The sequence below is a fragment of the Octopus bimaculoides genome, chromosome 4 (genome assembly GCF_046866305.1).
Source record: "Octopus bimaculoides isolate indiv1 chromosome 4, ASM4686630v1, whole genome shotgun sequence".
Classification (NCBI taxonomy): Eukaryota; Metazoa; Mollusca; class Cephalopoda; order Octopoda; family Octopodidae; genus Octopus; species Octopus bimaculoides.
In genome coordinates, this window is record NC_142931.1 from 106,928,074 (window position 1) to 106,949,691 (window position 21,618).

Genomic DNA, 21,618 nt, shown 5'->3' on the forward strand with positions numbered 1-21,618 from the left:
ATGAGAAACGCATCTAACGTATTTGTTAAAAGAATCAGATCAATTTAGTCTCCTGTGGGAAGCATGGATCCAAACAACAGCAAACAATTGCAATTGTTGGTAATTACTAAAGAAACGTGAAATATGTCAGAAGGTTTTTATAAGTCTGTCATCTGCGTTTCATACCTTTCTACTATCATTTTTATACACAAAAGAAAGCATTTTACTTAGTTATCTGTAATGGGTATGAAGGAACAGCTCTTTGTTGTTCTACTAAGTACAGCGAAGACACAATGGTGATGGGATTCGTGCAGCTGTGCCGAATATTTATTTAAAAGCTCAACATATACATTAGTTTTTGTTCGTTCAGTATTTGTTGAGCTAACTCTTGTCCTTATCACCATGAAGAATCAACGAATATTAATCACTTTTCTAGGAATGTTATATTTTATAACAGGTATGTCAAAAATATTTGGTTACCCACTATTTTTTTCTTGTTTTGAAACTGATTGTCCACCATTTGTCACAATTCTATTTAACATATCTCCAATCTGAACAGTATCAATTTAAGTTTTGTCACTCCGTGGATCAATGAAATATTATCTGTTATATTTTACGGTCTATAGTGGAGAACGCTAGGAATACCAGAGACAGAAAATTTCACTGAATTTTGTTTTGAGTTTAGATTTTTAAATAATAAAAGTTTTTGGTGGAAGTAATCGGTGAGTAATCATATAAAAGCAAATGGTGTGGGGAGAATCAATAGAAGTAATTTTATAAAGTAAAGTTAGATTAAAATCCCAAACGAAATTTAAATTCAATATAACAGTTAAGATTTCAATACAATGTTAGAAAATATCACTTCTCGATCCTCATTGCTGCATAATAAAAAAAAAACATCAGTTATACGCCGCTAAAAACTTTATGAAGGGGAACTTAAATATAAAATATATAAATTAATAAAATGAATCGAAAATTTTATTTTTAAATGAAATTCATCATCAGTTGAGGTTCCTCTCTCCCCAAACGCTATTATTATGAAATAACTAAACTACATATTAACTCTCAATTGTTTACACTTGCAATAATAAATACTATATACCAATATGATCACATTCTCTCCCTACTAGTAGTTTATAATTCTCACATATTTTAATGAATCCTTGGTCGACTGGATTCAAACCTGTTTTTTATCCCAAGGGGATAAACGAAACAAGTATGAGTAAGATGCAGGCCAAAAGCCAATATAGACACCTACGAAAGAAAAAAAAATTAAACATTACGTCTAGAGTATCTATTATTTTACTTAGTATATTGACGTCATTGGAGAAGGTTTATACACTTCTCTTTCCTTACACTCTGAATCAATGACGTTGATCTCTCATCAAATAACTGACTCTATTACATGAGTGAATGTGATAAGTACGTACAACTTCCCCTCAGTTAACAAGATAGGTTGGTTCTGCGAATCATCATATAAATCGAACTCGTAAAAACAGTTCTAATGATATTAATAAAAACACAAACAAACGTGAAATAGTTATTTATTGAAATGAATATAATAAATATGATTATCATGTATCGTAATATTGGGCTTTATCTTCTATCCAAAATAATAGAGCTTTTACCCGTTGTTTCTATAATGTTACTACGTATGTATGATGTATGCTTTAAAGTTACTGAAGATCCAGCAATTATTCTGGCTCTCTTGCTTAAGACTCTTTTATCAGTTATTTAGTTTATAATAAATTGTTTCGTAGTTTCCATCAAACGCTTTCCAACGTCGAAAATATTTAACAAAATGTATATATATATATATATATATATATATATATATATATTCTAACTGAAATGCTTGTTGAGAGCGTGGTATAAGTCACCATCGAAGAAGTGAAGCGAAAGTAAAATGAAAAGTTGCTGAGAAGTTGAGGTGGAAGTAACTAAATAGTAAAAACAACAATAACAAAAACGAACCGAGCCCAAACCAAAATCCTAAAATTCTTTCGATTCTTCGCAGCGTAATGATTATATGACACTTTCCCAATTCTTTACACAATATTTTTTTGCATTTTCATTAAACTCTGCAAAGTCTTTCGAAATGCATGGGTTTGATAGTAGAGGGTAGATGAGGTAGTGCTCCTTAATATTGTTTGATTCTCTACATTCACAGATGGTTGAGTTGATCTTGCAGCCCCATCTAACCAAAGTCACTTTTGATTGCCCCGTTCTCGTTCTCAGGCGATTGAATGTTTTCCGTTGTATCCATGTTTCTTCAGTTGGGGAATTCTTATGTCGATTGGAGGAGAGGTGTTCTCAAGCATTTAATTCCAGAGCTGGAGTCTGTTTTTTTCTTTCTCTGATATGCTTAGAGTCTAGGCAAGGACCAGTAAGTTTCTTCGTGACTTCAGTCATTGGACTACAGAAAAACCGTGTAAACTGAATACCGTATGAACCGAGGAAAACAATATTTGCTTCTTTTTTTTTTAATGGTTTAGTCAGAGAAGGAAAGGTTTCGCAACTGACTGTTTTTAGAAGGAGCTTGATGACTGATGGGAAAGGAAAGGAAATTATATTCAAGCCAAAGACCTACGCCAGATGCTTGCAACAGAGTGGGTCCCGATAAAGACCCCAAAGAACGAGGCGGTAGAATTAAACCAGGGTAAGGATTAAGGCTATCACCTAACAATGGGAACACTTAGTAGTCTTTGTCTACCGAAGTTCACTCACAAAACTTTCATCGGTCCAAGCCTGTAGTTGGAGACACTTGCCCATGTTTCCGCGCAGAGAGAACGAACTTGGAGCTACGAGTTATGAACAGAACTCCTTGACACTGTTTTAGACACGTTATTACTGCATGATACGATTAAAGCGCTGCATTGCAGAATAGTAAAGGTGTCGGACAAAATTTCTTGCAGTATTTGTTTCGGTTTTTACGTTCCAAGTTCAAAATTCACGGTTGTCAACGTTGCGTTTCATTCCTCTAGGGTGAAATAACGTATCAGTGAAATAACGTATCAGACAAATACTGGAGTTCGTATAATCAACTTTTTCTTGCATCCGATTAAATTCATGACCTTGTACAAATATAAGAAATTATAAAGGGCAGTTGATTGGCAGAATCGTTAGAGCCGCGGATAGTGATACTTACAGCTCTTTATATTCTGAATTCCAATTTCACTGAGGTTAAATTTGCCTTTGATCCTTTCGGTTTCGATAAAATGAAGCACCAGTAAAATACTGGAGTCCACATTACCTAGTGTTCCCTTCTTCCTAAATTTCGAGCTTTGTGCCTATGTAAGAAACGTTATTATTATATGATACTATTAATCAGGATATCATTCACAGTTGAAGAGATACTATTCATCCGAACACTATTTTCATTTGGACACAAGTTATTCATCCGAACACTATTTCCATTTCGACACGAGCTATTCATCCGGACAACGGATACACATTATTTATCCTAAAATCTTTCCTATTTGGACAAATTCCATTCATCCGGATATCATTCTCATTTGGATAGATACTATTAATCCTGACATCTCATCTATTTGGACAGATAATATTCATCCGTACATCTTTGATATTGGTACAGACACTATTCATCCGGACATCATTTCCATTTGGACTAATACTATTCATCCGAGCATCATTTGGATAGTAAAGTTGTGTTTCGCATTCCTGATGTTATCTTCAATTAAAAAAAAAAAAAATTGAAGTGACACAATTATTTCCCATAATAACATTATTCAATCACCAAGCTTGTAACATCGAAATAGCATAAAGTGATTCTTTGATAATTAAGCAGTTAATAGAAAAATATGTTCCTTGGTTGCCTCTGATCAAGTAGATCCTACAACTCGGAGTATTTCATTAATATCTTAATAATAATTGATCACCAAACATAGCTGCAAGTCAACAGGTGACTCTTTATGTGGTTGCTTGTCCTGTTACAAATAAGGTTGAAGTCTCCCTCAAACAACATCGTCGTTAAACAAAAGCAGGAGACAATGGATAATGTTGTGCATTGCTTGAATAAAAAGGTCGGGATGATCTCGGTCACAATGTCTTTTATCACTAGTCTACTTGATCAGAATTGATCAACATTAACAGCAACACTAAAAGCAAAGTTTTGCAAGACTTTCGAATGCTAACAATAATTATAAACAACCAAATCATTTCCATTGTGTCATAAATAGCTCTTCGATTTTGTAACAACGAAAGAAAACAAAATAAAAATGTTATTAGTTCATATGCTTACTACTTTGGAGATATAATAACAGTAAAAGCAGTTGAAACAAAAGAAAACAAAACAAGAACAAGCATTTAAAAGACATTGAAGAGGCTACCGATTGGTATAGGGAAAAATATTTTCGAGAATATAAATCAACAGCAACTGCTTTGGGGAAAGGAAAGGAAGGGAAATATAGACAAACAACAATAGGAGAGTGTGTTTACGACTCTTCCCAAATATAACAATATAAACATTTCATCTCTAAGGTATACAGTCAGTACATTTTCTCAAGTACAAATTAAAGTAACCTCGGAGCAAAATAATATAATTTCGGAACAAATCAAAATAGCCTTGAAAAAAATTAGAATAATCACTGAGCTATAATTAAAGATTCCCATCAAACCATTTATCCGATGGTTTTCAACTAACGAATCCTAAAATATAGTTTAATTTTCAACGAAAATATTTTGTAACAAGTATCAAAACATATTTTATGAATTTAATATAAAACAGTTACTGTGACTGTAAACGCATTTACCACTGCGAAATCATTCTTCTATAACGACTTGCTAGAATTTGTTGTGGCATATCAATCAATCCTATATGGTGAATCTAAACATTGGCAAAAATTCTTCATATTAATTTTGGCATCCATTTAGCATATTCAATATATTAAATACATTCATCATCTATCTTTGATATAATTATGATCTATCTTCTTGAGGTTGTCATAAACACTTTCGCTGTGCAAACGTGATGCATGATTTTTGCTCACATAATTATATTCTCTTGTCTCCTTAACGTTATGAGCAGCAGCAATGGCTCGCCAATCTTCTCATTTAGCGGGCAGTACACGCATATGAATTTCAAATGCAGACTTCGCATGTGGCCACCGCTTGCTTCTCTGTTTTGACTTCTCGGAAAATAGCAGTAATTGTAGCTTAATACAAGCTTTGCGACTGACTTTGTTATTCGTACGTAAACGTAGTATTGTAAGCCAAAGTCAAATAAAATGAATTCAGATTTAAAAAGCATCAACGTATGTTCAAACAATTCAAAACATAAGCATCTATTTAAAGTATTTAATTTTCTCTAAAGTGGAGGCGCAATGGCCCAGTGATTAGGACAGCGACTCGCGGTCATAGGATCGCGGTTTCGATTCCCAGACCGGGCGTTGTGAGTGTTTATTGAGCGAAAACACCTAAAGCCCCACGAGGCTCCGACAGGGGATGGTGGCGAACCCTGCTGTACTCTTTCACCACAACTTTCTCTCACTCTTACTTCCTGTTTCTGTTGTGCCTGTAATTCAAAGGACCAGCCTTGTCACACTGTGTCACGCTGAATATCCCCGAGAACTACGTTAATGATACATGTGTCTGTGGAGTGCTCAGCCACTTGCACGTTAATTTCACGAACATGCTGTTCCGTTGATCGGATCAACTGGAACCCTCGACGTCGTTAGCGACGGAGTGCCAACAACAACAACAATTTGCACTAAGATTATTTTAACTTGCTCTGAATTTACTTTAATTTTGTTGCTTGGTTATTATAATTTGTATCTGAAAAAAAAAATCATTATTGGTGCTCCTTTTCTCCTATAGAAAATTAACAAGTTTGAACTGAGATTATTTTAATTTTTTACAATATTAAGAAATATGGCGATCGGATAACGAAAGATAAATCGCCAAAGTAGCGAAGTGTGTGACGTGCTAAGGAGGGAGAAGAGGAGAGAGAAAGAAAGAGAGAGAGAGAGAGAGAGAGAGAGAGAGAGAGAGAGAGAAAAGAAAGGACAGTTTTGATAATCATCAACCATAGATTATGTAAACCTAAGAATACTACAGAAATGTTTCTCTAAAGAGATTATCAACTATAAAATGTATGTGGAAGCTTTGAAAATCATTTATATTTTAATTATTTTTATCACACATTAACAAATCTTAATCATATAATCACGAATAAGTATTAGTTAAGTATCTAAAACATTTCGGAGACGTTCTAACATTTGTCTTAACGAAAGAATTACCATGAATGCACCCATAACATTCAGATGGCATTATTTTAAATCTGCCATGAGGAGATTTTATTGACAAGATTAGTCAACACTTATCTTCTTAGATGTCTTCTGCTAATAAGTGTAAAGAATTGTTGTATTTGTCTTTAGTACAGTCCAGCCAGGATCATGACTAGAATCATTTTAACTACAATAAGAACGGGAGAACGAAAGAGGGGGAGAGGGAAAAATTGGGAGAGAGAGAATGAGGGAAGGAGAAAAAGAGGAAGAGAGAATGAGGGAAGGGAGAGAAAGAGGGAAAGAGAGAAGCATACATTCATACGCACATACATATCATGTACACATATGCATACATATATGTATGTATATATAACTGGCGCTCCGTCGATTACGACTTCGAGGGTTCCAGCCTGCTCGTAAAATTAACGTGCGAGTGGCTGAGTACTCCAGCAGACAAACGTACCCATAACGTAGTTCTCAGGGAGATTCAGCATGACACAGAATGTGACAAGGCCGATTCTTTGAAATACAGGTACTACCAATTTTTTGCCAGCTGAGTGGACTGGAGCAATGTGAAATAAAGTGTCTTGCTCAAAGACACAATGCGCCGCCGGTTTTCGAACTCACAACCTTACGATCGTGAGCTGAATACCCTAACCACTAGGCCACGTATGTGTGTGTGAATGTATGTCTTTCTCTTTCCCTCTTTCTCTCCATCCCCCATTCTCTCTGCCTCCTTTCTCCCTCCTTCATTCTCTCTTCTTTTTCTCTCTTCCTCATTCTCACTCTCCTAATCTTTCTCTCTCCCACTCTCTTGTTCTTATTGTAGTTAAAATGATTCTAGTCATGATCCTGGCTGAACTGTACTAAATACAAGGATAAAATCACGTAAATGATTATTATTAGATAGTCAGCATGGAATAGAAATGTATATGCAATTTATATATTAAATCAATAATTTTATATATATATATATATATATATATATATATATATATATGATGACGGCGTTATAAAAATTATCAAGAATAAAAGTATGCCCCTACAAAAAGGTGAATAAAGTAAAGTCTTCCGAAGAGAGAATAAAAAAAAAACATCGTAGCGTTGAGGTTGGAATATTTAAAAAAACATGTAAATAATCCGAGAGAATAAGTAATGTTGTTAAGGAAAAATGTCGATGGTAATCCTCTTACAGCAAATATAAACCATTCTAATCAGACAAAAAAAAAAAATCAAAACCTAGGAAACGTGAAATTATATGGTTTGCTCCACCCTTCATTCTTCAGGTCAAATCTTTACCCAAATTGTTTTTTAAGATACCGAAGGAAAATTTTCCTAAAAATCATCATAAATATTATCTCATTTTTCTTAAATCATCTGTGAAATTGTCGTACCCAACTACTCCGAATTTAGGTTCGATCATAGCTTCCATCAATAGATCTAAACTCAGACTTAGGAAATCTACCCACACAAATCTTTCTAATGAACTCCATAACCCCCAAACTGACACTAGCTCTAACTAAAACATTACGCCATGTCAACCACTCACAGTTGGGAATGACATAACACCTAATAACCGGAAAATTAATACCGACCGGGTCCGTTAGACGGTTCTTGTTTACGTAATAATGTAGTATATAGGTACTCTGTAGAAATCCCTGCTACACAGAGGGTAAGAATTTACATAAGAAGCACTATAGACTTTAAACGTCAATACAGGGCCCGTTTTAACTCTTTTACAAACGCAAAATATAAATCTATAACGCTAGCTTCGTATATGCAAGTCATTTTCGACTCTCTACCTTAATATAACTATATATAATTATTAATTTAATATATAAATTGCACATAAATTTTTATTCCATGCTGACTCCCTGATAATACTCATTGGCCTGGTTTTATTCTTACTTTATGAATAAATAAATAAATAAATAAAATATTATTATAATATTTTTACTTCTGATCAAAACTGCATTTCCTACGGTGCTATTTTGATATAAATCCACGTGGTTGTCGTGAAAAGATTTAAACCTGGCTTTTCTCTGATCTATACAGGCAAGTGTTTGTATGTAGATGTACAAACTCGATTTGTTATGTTTATGCATTAGCACTTGTTTGTATATATTTTTTACATGCATTGCGCTGACGACGGAAAAATGTCTATTTATGGCTTTAATCTAGAAATTAGCAAATTCGCAATTAATGTGGAATTTTAAAAATATTTTTCACTCGCCCGATTACAACCTCATGTATACGGAGTTTTTCCCGGTAGCTTGTAATGCTTCGACATTTATTTAGCATGGAGGAGAGAAGTTATTTTCGACTCTCTCCCTTAATATAATTATATATATATATATATATCATTATTAGTTTAATATATAAATTGCATATAAATTTATGTTCCATGCCGACTACCTGATAATAATCACTAACGTGATTTCATCCTTATGTTATGAATATATATACATGCATGTATGCATGCATATATGTATGTATCAATCTATCAATCTATCTATCTGTCTGCCTGTCTGTCTGTCTATACACCTACCTATGTATCTAATCTATAGACGTCACTCGAAATCGAGAATAACTTGGTGACATATTTTAGGCGCCAATTTAGTCGCAAGAAAATATAGACACGCTCTCTGTCCTTTCATTGTTGATCCAGTGGAGCATTGACGATGTGATAGTAGATGTGAGTGGGAGTTACACCAGCACTTGGCTGGTACTCATTTTGCCCAAGTAGATTAATGTAATGGGAAATGAGGTATCTTGCTCAAGAATACAACTCGCCGCCTGGTCCAGGAAACGAACCCACGAGCTTATGATCGTGAGTCCAACATTGTAACAATTGAGTCACGTCTCTTCATATTGATATATATTCATATGTATAAACAGATATAGCACTGCTAACACAACAGAACACTGTATTGACTTATAACGCGTTTCATATACTTTGTAGAATATTATGGTTGCATAAAAAAATACGGTGTCCCTACAATTCATTAATATGCACATACCAACTACCAGGAATGCGTTAAACATGTAAAATTGGTATATCCAATAATGTTACACCGCTATATATAGTGGCGATTTAAGCAATGAGTTCGCGGATGACCAATGGATTGGATGGGTGCCGATGAAAGAGCAAGAACTCCTGAAATATGGCGTATACAACCACTACCCATTTTCACCTTCGATCTCATTGTCTCATTGTTGTTTACTTGTATCTAACATCGCTATTTTGAATTCTGCTGTGTCAACTTTGTATACTGATACATACATACATACATACAAACATACAGACATACATATAGACGGACAGACACATGTGTATATACGTGTGTGTATGTATATATATATATATACAAATGTATATACGTATATCTATACATATATATATATATGTATGTATATACGTATATATATATATATATACATATATATATATATATATATATATATATATATATATATATATATATATATATATATATATATATATATATATATATATTACGGAGATGTACTTGCATAGCAAGTGACCTGATCTGAGATCGTGTGCTGGAACGAAAACAATTGCAGCGTGGAAGGTGTTTATACGCCATTTAAAATAACACACAAAATCCGTTAGATTCACTTCAACATTTAAATTTAATTTGTCAAAATATTTTCGTCGTTTTGAGACCGCGACCTGTTCACTGACAAAATTCTGTGCAGCACAGTTTACCGGTAAAGTAGTTTACCGGTAAAGTACGTTCACTTTCTCAGTGCTCGTTAGGTATTTTATTAATGTGCGTGTGTGTATGTGCATGTGTATTTATGTATATATGTATATATATCTATACATATATATATATATATATATATATATATATATATATATATATATATATATATATATATATATATATATATATATATATATATATATATATATATATATATATATGTAACAATTAGAAAATGGAGGATAATATGCTGAACCCAACTACTTGCAGACGGTGTATCCCGTTGAATTCATTAATTTAATTCATAGCAAAAGTGACAAAAGAGAGGAAGAAAAGAAAAAGAAAGAAAGAACCAAAGCACAGGTGTCCATGGCAGACTATGTTATTTTGCCAACATGGTTTACATATATAAGTACAAAGTACATAAGGAATTAGAGGATGTTCATCCTGTAATTCCTTATGTACTTTGTACTTATATATGTAAACCATGTTGGCAAAATAACATAGTCTGCCATGGACACCTGTGCTTTGGTTCTTTCTTTCTTTTTCTTTTTTTCCTCTCTTTTGTCACTTTTGCTATGAATTAAATTAATGAATTCAACGGGATACACCGTCTGCAAGTAGTTGGGTTCAGCATATTATTCTCCATTTTCTAATTGTTACACAAATTTTGGGTAAAACCTCCACTTTTACCCGGTCCCATTGATTGCACCTAGTATAGCACTAGCGTAGCAATAATTGGGTACCCTCCCAGCAGTATACTGGATAGATACTATCCCTTAGTGGGTTGTACCCCCAACCCCTAACTCTCTCACGTTATATATATATATATATATATATATATATATATATATATATATATATATATATATATAAAAGATAATAAGAGTGAAAAAACTACAGAAGGCTTGTGTTACATGGTTAAAGTATATATTTAAATTATGTCAGAAAAATGTTAGAAAAATGTTAGAAAAATGTTATAAAATCTTTTTGGTATATAAACATTGTATTTTGAGAAATAACCGGTTTCGTGTTGTCTTTTCAAATTTCTCTACTTCATTGTGTCGTGTTCGTTCCAGTCTGAGAAAGAAGAGTTCTAGATAGGGGGAGGTAATTAGGGATTTCTTCCGGTATAGGGGAGATAATCGAAATCATTCAGTATTCTGGGTGTGCAATCTGCTGGCGGTGCAGAGTGCATCTACGTCTGAGCGATAATCTTGTGGACCCTATGTAGTTCTCGTGGCAGCCCGAACATCTTATTACATAAATAAGATTTTCTGAGGCACAAGTAAAGTTAGATTTAACTTTGAATTTGTGTCCCTCTTTGAAGAGGAATTCTGAACCTTCTAGAATGTTTGGGCATGTTGCACAATTTGGTCGACCACATTTGTTTACTTTCGCATTTGTTGTTTCGGAAAGTAATTTTGCCTTTGTGAGGATCTTTTTCAGTGATTTTGGTTGTTTGTGGCTTTTGATGATTTTGTGTGTGTGTAAAATTTCCTTCAATTTGGGGTCCTTATGTAGCATTGGTATGTTTTGGGTGATGATGGTGAAGGCTTCTTTGTTTCTGGGGTTGTATGTGGATATGTACGGCAGTATTTTCGGGGAATGTGTGTTGCTGTGTTTAACTTTTCTTAAGTTTTCTATGTTAATTTGTGATGCACGTCTGATTCCTTCCGCTATATATATATATATATAGTATTAAATATCAATCACGTCTAGACAAAGATCCCCGATGGGTACCAGCAATCATTAGGAAGTCATTGGGTACTCGCTGCTTTAACGTGAAGGTCATACCTCATGGCCCGATGTGGAGACGACACTGGGAACAGCTGCGACCGCGGTACACAACTGAGGAAGACAATGAACCTGGTGATGCAGAAAACACTGTATTTGAATTTGCAACAGATCACCCGATGGAGATCTCGGAAACTGTGCCACTAACACAAAGACAAACCAGACCCAAGACCATGTTACCCGTTCCAGAGTATGGACCAGACAACCCAAGACGGTCCAAGAGAACCCGTAAAACCCAAGAGAGACTTTGCTGTTGATACTTCTTGTGTAGCATCAATTTCAGTGGGGAGGTGTTATATGGACTGTTAGATATGTAATTCGTCTGACGTTCCGTGTGTCATGTGGTTCGTCTGAGTTCATTGTTTCATTGTTGTTGTCTTGTGGGACTGTCGTAGTAAAATGTCATTGATATATATATGGCGGACATGACTTTTGTTTATTCATAACGAACATTGGGTGAGTGCGTTCTTTGTATGTAATTGAACAATAAATGTAATAATTAAATTGTATAACTCGTTATGTTATCTCTACGAGTCACCCGAGGGAAACATAACAATTAACCTTACGTTCGAGTACGGATATATGTTTAGGAAGATATACTTCTCATATTGTTTAATGTCTAAGTATGGAAATGTAGTGTTGTGAAAGCCATTCTTATATTATAAATTATCATAACTTATATTGTAACTTATATACTTGCGCAGGTGTTGCTTAAGTGTGCAAAATATTTCAAAATTATCTGGAAAGTTTTGAGGTAATATGAGCGTAGGAGTGGCTGTGTGGTAAGAAGTTTGCTTCTCAACCACATGGTTCCGGATTCAATCCCACTGCACGGCACTTTGACAAGTGTCTTCTACCATATCCTCGGGATGACCAAAGCCTTGTGAATGGATTTAGTAGAGAGAAACTGAAAGAACCATGACTTGTGTGTGTGTGTGAGTGTGTTTTTTAGTGTGTGTGTATATGCATGTGTATGTGTGTGTGTTTGTGCCTGTGTTTTTTCTCCACCCACTACCTGACAGCAGTGTTGGTGTGTTTACGTTCCCGTAACCTAGCAGTTCGGTAAAAGACACCGGTAGAATAAGTACCAGTACTTAAAATAAAAATAGTGGCGTCGATTCATTCGACTAAAAATTCGTCAAGGCGGTGCCCCAGTATAGCTGCAGTCTAATGACTAGAACAAATAAAAGATAAAAGAATATATTTAGCTGGGTGGTGGGGGGCATCTTTGCTATGCGGTGATATAGGGGCCAAAAGGAAATACAAATCAAAATGAGATACAAGTTGAAGTGAGATACATGTTAAAATGATACACCAACCAACCAACCGACCGACCGACCGACCGACCAACCAACCAACCAACCAACCAACCAACCACCCGACAAAAGATATCGGTCAAAATGAAAAGAACTGTTGACTTGAAATTCGAGGACGTCTACGCAGTGAAACTAACAGTCGATATTCTAAAACTGCGAAGTTCCGCGTTTCTTTTTCTGAATCATGACCTGGTTACATGTATATAATATATTGCCAGTAGAACATCATTTAATTTACGATTCGAAATTTTCAGAAGGAATTATTTGGAGTCGTCGCCAAACGCATATTTCATCCTGGCAGCAGAGAATAAGATAACCAGTAAGAAATGCCAGTTTCCAAGTTTAAACTATAAACGTCGATACAAAATACGATTGTTCGTTAGTTATGAACAAAAGGAAACATTCATTTAAAGAACAACAAAGATCTTTACGTAAAACTGTTTATAAAACAAAGCAGTCTGCATATATATTTCTATTTCTGTGATGCATCTGTACTTTTTATAATGAAGATTTATAGATATGGTTTGTCGTTATTTAATGACAAAAATGGCATGGAATAGATGAGCTTAAAATATTGAGTTTTGATATTCCTGTACATTGATTTTTATTTCTGTAATAATGTAGAACAGTAATGTTTTGATAAGTAATTACGTAGGAAGTTAATGTAGTTTAATGTCTGAATAGTTTTAACATTTTCATGTTTAATGCCAGCCAACGTCTTATGCAGTCTACTTATTTCAATATACGCTTCTTAATCTATGTATAAACTCTGATGAACGTCATAGAACAAGAGTTTTTAAAATTCTGATCAGCTGACAGTAAAGTGATAATCATTTAATCCGAAACTTGTCGTCGACATTGAAAATTTTGATCTGGCTATAGAGATAGGGAGAAATGTCTAGAAATGCTTGCCGTTACATTTCTATATAAGTATTCATTCGTTCATAAATTTTAAAATTCCACTGTTTACCTATAAGTACAAATTAATATGCTTATTGATACATGAAAATATAGCATGTGGCTTATCATTATATATACGTGTGTGTGTGTTTATGATGTGTGTGTGTAAATATACATACGTACACCCCCCACACATGTTTGAATCTAACTCCTTGGTGCTCTGGGTTTCAAGCGTGATGCTAATCTTCGGCCATTTGATCCATAAATGTAACTCCCCAAAAATGTGTTGAGTGCCTTTCTTTCGTTTGTCTATTCACTCGTATATATATATGTATACACACACACTTATATGTATATATATATATACTTATACATAATATATATTCATTACCTACCTACCACACACACATATATATACATATAAATTATTAAGGTAGCTATTCGCAATTTACAACCGAAAGGTAACTAGTCGTCACTAAAGTGACTGATGGGGGTAGTCAGCACCAGCATTGCTAGAAATAAGAATCAAAACAACTCTTAGCCACGTGAGAGCGTCGTTAGAAAAGTGCTATCACGAGTTGTTTTGGCTCTATTTCTGGCAATGCTGGTGCAGACAAGCACTCTCAGTTACTTCAGTGACGACTATACATACATACATACATGAATGCATACATGAAGGCGGCGAGCTGCAGAACGTTAGCACGCCGGGCGAAATGCTTAGCGGTATTTCGTCTGCCGTTACGTTCTGAGTTCAAATTCCGTCGAGGTCGACTTTGCTTTTCATCCTTTCGGGGTCGATAAATTAAGTACCAGTTACTCACTGGGTCGATGTAATCGACTTAATCCCTTTGTCTGTCCTTGTTTGTCCCCTCTATGTTTAGCCTCTTGTAGGCAATAAAGAAATAACATACATGCATACATTCGACTCTATCCCTCATTCATGGCTGTTGAAGTACCTACATCTGGCAAAAGTACTTACTACCTTAATTGCTGCTATAGAGAGACTCACAAAGACATGAACAACTATTCTTACCCTTACAACTGAAAACAGAATAATTGTTTCTAATAATATAGGCATTTCAAAGGGAATATTCCAGGGGGATAGTCTTTCTGTACTTTTCATTTTGGCACTGAATCCATAATCGTTCCTACAGCAGAAAACAAATGTTTACATGCTAGGATCTTCAACTGCTAGAAATATCAATGAAACTCATAATTTCTTTGTAGATGACCTGAAGATTTATGCTAAAAGTGTTAACAATGCCAAGAAACATCTGGAATTAATAACAAAATTTTCAGCTGATATAGGCGTGGAATTTGGCCTAAAAGAAATGTTCATATTTGGTTATAGAATGAGGAAAGTCAGTCCCCCAAACCCCAAACCTGTGCATCAACGGTCTGTCTATCTCCCCCATTCCACACAAAGAATGTTACAAGTACCTTGGCATAGACGAAAATGTATGATATGAAGGCACTGTAAATAAAGATAGAGTGATCCGAGAATATTGCACCAGACTTAGGAAAATATGGCAGTCGGAACTCTCCTCTTATAACAAAACAATATCCCACAATGCATTTGCAGTACCGCTGCTGATCCCAACATTTAGGAACTTCCACAGAAACAGTGATGTTGACAGGCTCTACCTAAGAAGAAATGAGGGTGGTAGAGGACTGAGATCAGTGCAGACGGCCTTCGAATGCCGTATGGTATCACTCAGGCAGCACCTGCTAAACAACAGCAGCAAAAATAAATATATAAATGCAGTTCTGAAACTTGAAGTGAGCAGCATTGTACGATTTGGAAGTGAGCTCCTCAAGAAGCACTCTCTTCCTGATGATCTATACAGCCCCCAAACAGCTGGGCTCTCTTACCTCAGAGAAGAACTGGATAGAAAACATTCAGCATACAAAAAAATTAAAAAAAAACAAAAAACAAACTATGCATGAGTATGTTGCCCGGAAGCTTGAAGAAGACAGTAGAATTGACACAAAGCTCAGCTTCTCTTGGACACAAGACCACTACATCACATCACACTTCGAAGGCTATGCGTTTGCAATCCAGGAACAGGAGATTGTCACAAAGTACCTGGTGAACAAGAGAGACAGTGACGCTCTTGTAATCCCAAGGTGCAACTGCACGTGCAGGCTATGTCATGTTTCTGTGGAAGACATCATACGTGTGATTAACAGCTGTCCTAATATGTCGTCACGGTACTACCTCCCTATACGGCACGATGTTGTTGCTAAAACAGTTTATAGTGCCATCCGCAAAAAAAGACTGACCTGAAATAAACTTAGAAAATCCCTCAGTTATGGAATACATTCATAAACATTAACCTAAGGAATACTGGTGGAATATTCCCATCAAAACTTTTGTCAAATGTAAACATAACGGGCCGGATATTGTTTGGGACAGAAGGGCAAAGGTATGTACCATCATGGAGGTCAGCTGCCCTGCGGATATAAATATCTCTTTGAAAATCAAAGAAAAAGAGGATATTTATAGAGAACTGCTTTAAAACCTCCATCTTCTATATCTAGACTATGAATTCATATTTATACCAATTATAATTGGAGCACTAGGTTTTGTTAGTAAATGCTTAAAGGAGAATCTGTATAAACTGGGATTCTCAGAAAGAGAAACTGATCGGCTAATTCGTACATTACAAGTGCAATCTGTGAGTGGAACAATAAAAATATGCAAGACTTCTCAAGTTCCAAATGTGAATTTGTCTGTGTTAACTACATCCTAAAGATGGAGCCTTGCATCTTTGTTGGAAACTGGGTCCCTCCTCAGTGGAAGATTTATGATAATTAAAAAATAGAACACACACACACACACACACACACACACACACACACACACACACACACACACACATGCATATCTTCTCTCTCTCTCTCTCTCTCTCTCTCTCTCTCTCTATCTATTTATCTCTTCCTCTATCTCTATATCTATACATGCACACAGATGCACAGGCATACATATGATTATTAGTTGTATTTTTTTTCTTACCTTTGTTGGTTTTATTTTCAACGCCTACATTATTAATGTGGTGCCATTTCCTATTCACAAATGTGATCTGTGATATTTATATACTGAATGCAAGTTTATATTTATGTTATAAGATTACTTCAGTTGTGAAAGGATCTGTTTGGTATTGTCTGAATGTGATTTGTAATGGTAAGATATTTTTTTATAGTCCCTGGAGTTTTGCTACAAGAATACCATATGTGATTATAAAAAACAAATTTTAACTCTATACGGTTTTTTTTTCATGCAGTTAATGTTGTATTGCTAAACTTTTAGCCATTTCTGTCATGCTTATGATGTTTATTTTTTTGTACGAAGCGTTTTTATATAACTTACACACTTACGACGGGTAAGAAGGGATATGAGAACGCTACTTCTTGCTTATGTCCTTGGTGCTACTGTCGTTATTATTGTTTTCCTATAAAATCATATATTTCTTTGTGTTATTTGCATTGTTTGCCAGTGTTTGTGCGAATAATTTGCAGTCTTTGCAAGACACATTTATAGCTGTTCTATAGCTCGCTTTGTAAATGTGTTAGGAATATACCATTTTAATCACGTCATGCACTGACCAGAGATTAAAGTCACAGCACTGAAATTCATAAACAAATTTAAAATCGCTTTCAATTCGATATTCTTTGCGGTTGTTGTCTGTGTATATATATATATATATATATATATACAGGGGTTGTATATATATGTATATATATATATATATATATATATATATATATATATATATATATATATATATATATATAGGGGTTGGACAAAATAATGGAAATACCTTAAAATTTCAAACAAATTAATTTTGATATGGAGTAGGACCGCCTTTGGCAGTAGTTACAGCTTGAATTCTACGAGGTATGGACTCGTACAAAGTTTGAATTGTTTCCACAGGAATTTTTGTCCATTTTCAGCTAAAACAGTCTCCAGTTCTTGTAGTGATGATGGTGGAGTATATCGACTCCTTACTTCTTTTTCTATAATAAATAAATGCGCCCTTTTAAAGCCTAGCCAGGCTCATGGGCCCAGTTTCCCGGTTTCAATGGCGTAAGTGTTCCGCAGCTGGACGGGACGCCAGTCCATCACAGCGTTACTCATTTTTGCCAGCTGAGTGGGTTGGAGCAACGTGAAATGAAGTGTTTTGCTCAAGAACACAACGCGTCGCCCGGTCCAGGAATCGAAACCACAATCTTACGATCATGATGCTGACACCCTAACCACTATGCCACGCACTTCCACTTCTTTTTCTAAAATGCACCATAAATGTTCAGTGATATTGTGACCTGGTGACTGTGATAAGATGCTCAATTTCACTAGTATGTTCCTCGTGCCATTCAATAACAACTTTGTGTGAATTGGTGCATTATCATCCTGAAAGATTGCGTTTCCCTCCGGAAACAGTTCCGCACCATAGGATGAATTTGACCAGATAAAATGCTTAAATAGTCTTCACTATTAATTCTGTCATGAAGGGAAACCATTGGGCTGATGGATTTCTAAGATATAGCCCCACAGATCATCATAGATCCTCCTCCACGTTTAACAATTGGAAGAAGGCAGTCTGGGTCAAATGCCTCTTTTAGCTGTCTCTACACTAATACTCGGTCGGTGGTCGGAAATAAGGTAAAGGATGACTCATCCGAGAAAATAACATTCTTCCACTGCTCTAGGGACCAATTCTGTAGGTTTTTACTCCACTCTAAATGCTTTGCAGCGATTGTTTTTGTAAGTAGTAGTTTTCTGATAGCAGCCCTTCCGTGAAATCCGGTTTTAAGCAGCTCCTGGCGAACAGTTTTTGTGGAAACTGGGTTGTCGAGGTGCATTAAGCTCTGCAGTAATTTTGGGAGCTGTACTTTTGTGATCCTTTCTAAGAATTCGCGTAAGAGTCCGACGGTCCCTATCTGAAAGTTTTGGTTTTCTTCCGGAGTTTTGTTTTATACGAGGAGGTTTTCCCTCTTTCTCAAAGGCTGTCATTGCTTTGTAGACAGTACTTCTTGATACACCAAACATTTCGGCTGATTTCATTATGCTAGCACCTGCCAAACGACCACCAACAATTTGACTTCTTTGAAAGTCTGATAGATCTGTCATTTTAATGAATTTCAAATACCTTTTTTTGAGGATATCTGAAAAGAAACAACAATGTTAGCAAAACATATTGAGCAACACTAATAATAAATAAAAAAACATAAAAATAAACAAGCTTTTGACGGTTTTATAGATATTTCAAAATTATGATGCTATGATGCTAGGTGTTTCCATTATTTTGTCGAACCCCTGTATATATATATATATATTCGCCATGATAGATCGCTGACCACTACATTTATATTTTTTCTCTCTCCTTGTTTCTCTCATTGTTTCTTTCTGTGTTCCTTTCAGTTGAAGAGCGTAGGCTCGAAACGTTAAAGACTTTCTCTATTCCTGAGCGTTATACTAATACATCCATTTGTTGTTTACACCACCTGTCTTCGTCTGTTGTTTTTTCGTAAATTCTCCTATATATATATATATATATATATATATATATATATATATATATATATATATGTATGTATGAAAATTGATATAATATGAATGGGGAGCTCGTGGTTTCCGCTGGTATGTCTTTAATTAAATAGATTCCAAAGAAGGAAGAAGCAGATACATACATACATACATACATACATACATACATATATATATATATATATATATATATATATAAAACGATAAACCACGTGTTACAATAAAAGGTGTAGAACTTAATATCATTGGAATAGGTAAACATATTTAATATATTATGCAAGCATGGAATAGTCACACACAGTAGTATGTACGTACGTGAGTGCGCGCGCGCGCGTATTTGTCTGTGCGAAATACATGGTATATAGGTATATAAAACCTTCTATACTTGTAGATTGCTAAGCAGGATTCCCATAAAGAAATTTTAAAGGGGAATACTTGTTTCTTATTTTTGTGAGAAGGCAATATTTGAGACAAAAATATACAATTAAGTCTTTCAGAAACAAAGAAAGAAGAAAAAGAGAAAATATATGAAAGAAAGACTGAAGCAGATAAGTATTTGAAGAGATTTTCTCTCCGAGAAGAACCATAGGACCATACCTGTCAACAAGATATATACGTTACATATGATACATAGACAGCTATATTTTGACTTAATGTTGTTTCAATTGCATACATCGAGCTTCTATTCAGCTTGGCGGTTATTTGCAATGTTGTTGTTGTTGTCACTCCGTCGCTTACGACGACGAGTGTTCCAGTTGATCCGATCAACGGAACAGCCTGCTCGTGAAATTAACGTGCAAGTGGCTGAGCACTCCACAGGCACGTGTACCCTTAACGTAGTTCTCGGGAAGATTCAGCATGACACAGTGTGGCAAGGCTGACCCTCTGAATTACAAGCACAACAGAAAAAGGAAGTAAGAGTGAGAGAAAGTTGTGGTGAAAGAGTACAGCAGGGTTCGCCACCATCCCCTGCCGGAGCCTCGTGGAGCTTTAGGTGTTTTCGCTCAATAAACACCCACAACGCCCGGTCTGGAAATCGAAACCGCGATCCTATGACTGCGAGTCCGATGCCCTAACCACTGGGCCGTTGCGCCTCCTATTTGCAATATCAATGAATGTATTATTCACTGTTTCCTATATGTTGGGCGGGGAGAAAATTTCATCTAGGTATGTGACTAGTAAATTCGTTAAGTATGATGCATAGATGGCTATATTTTCATGCATTAATAAACGTAACAGGTAAACGTAAAGGTAAATATACTGTAGAATTTTAAAATTTATGAGCAGAATGCTTTATTCTAAGCACCCTTTAATACATATTTCTTTCAACGTATTCGCACTATTAAATGAAATTTACATATAGCCAGTTAAAGGTTAAATATGAATTTATAAACATTCGAGAGGACGTGAAGTAATTCTTTTTTGGAATATCTCGGGTGTTTATAAAATTCTTATGACGTCAGCAACATACAATTCTCGTTGGTAAGAATGAAGTTAGTAAAATGGTTAGAGAAATTCGAAGGATTGATTTGGTCTAATGGTAGAACGCCTGGCATGTCAACAGGAGATCTGAATTTGATTCTTACGGGCAGCCTGTGATGTTTTTTATCCATTTGTGTGTGTGTGTGTGTGTGTGTGTGTGGTGTGTGTGTGTATGTGTGTTTGTGTGTGTACATCGGTGAAGAATGCACTGATAAACATCGTCGCGTCGACCCCGAAAGGATGAAAGGCAAAATCAGCCTCGGCAGAACTTGAGCTCAAATCGCAAAGGCGGATGAAATGCTGCTAAGTATTTTGTCCGGTGTGCTAACGATTCTGCCAGCACGGCAAATATAATGGTTTCAAACTTTGGCGTCCAGCAGTTTTTGAAGGGAAGAAGTTGATTATATCTGCCCCGGTATATGACTGGTACTGATTTTATCGACCCCCCAGAATGATTAAAGGCAAATTTGACCTCGGCGGAATATGAGCTCAGATCGCAACAACCTACGAAGTACCGCTAAGCATTTTGTCCTGAGTGCTAACGGGTCTACCAACTCGTCGCTTACAACTCAGCGATTATAATGCGAACACATATAATAATGGTGGACGGATCTTCGTCA

General features: G+C 35.5%; 1 protein-coding gene across 3 annotated transcripts in view; it reads left to right on the forward strand.

Annotated features, from left to right (window-relative positions):
- Positions 1 to 311: 311 nt before the first annotated feature.
- The window catches only part of LOC106877887 (uncharacterized), a 168,405-nt gene continuing 147,098 nt past the window's right edge, over positions 312 to 21,618 (forward strand). For all 3 annotated transcript variants that reach the window (XM_014927039.3, XM_014926964.3, XM_014927110.3), the window contains exon 1: positions 312 to 436. In XM_014927039.3, the coding sequence (XP_014782525.2) occupies positions 382 to 436 (55 nt within the window). In that variant the 5' untranslated portion in view covers positions 312 to 381. The remainder of the gene's footprint in view (positions 437 to 21,618) is intronic.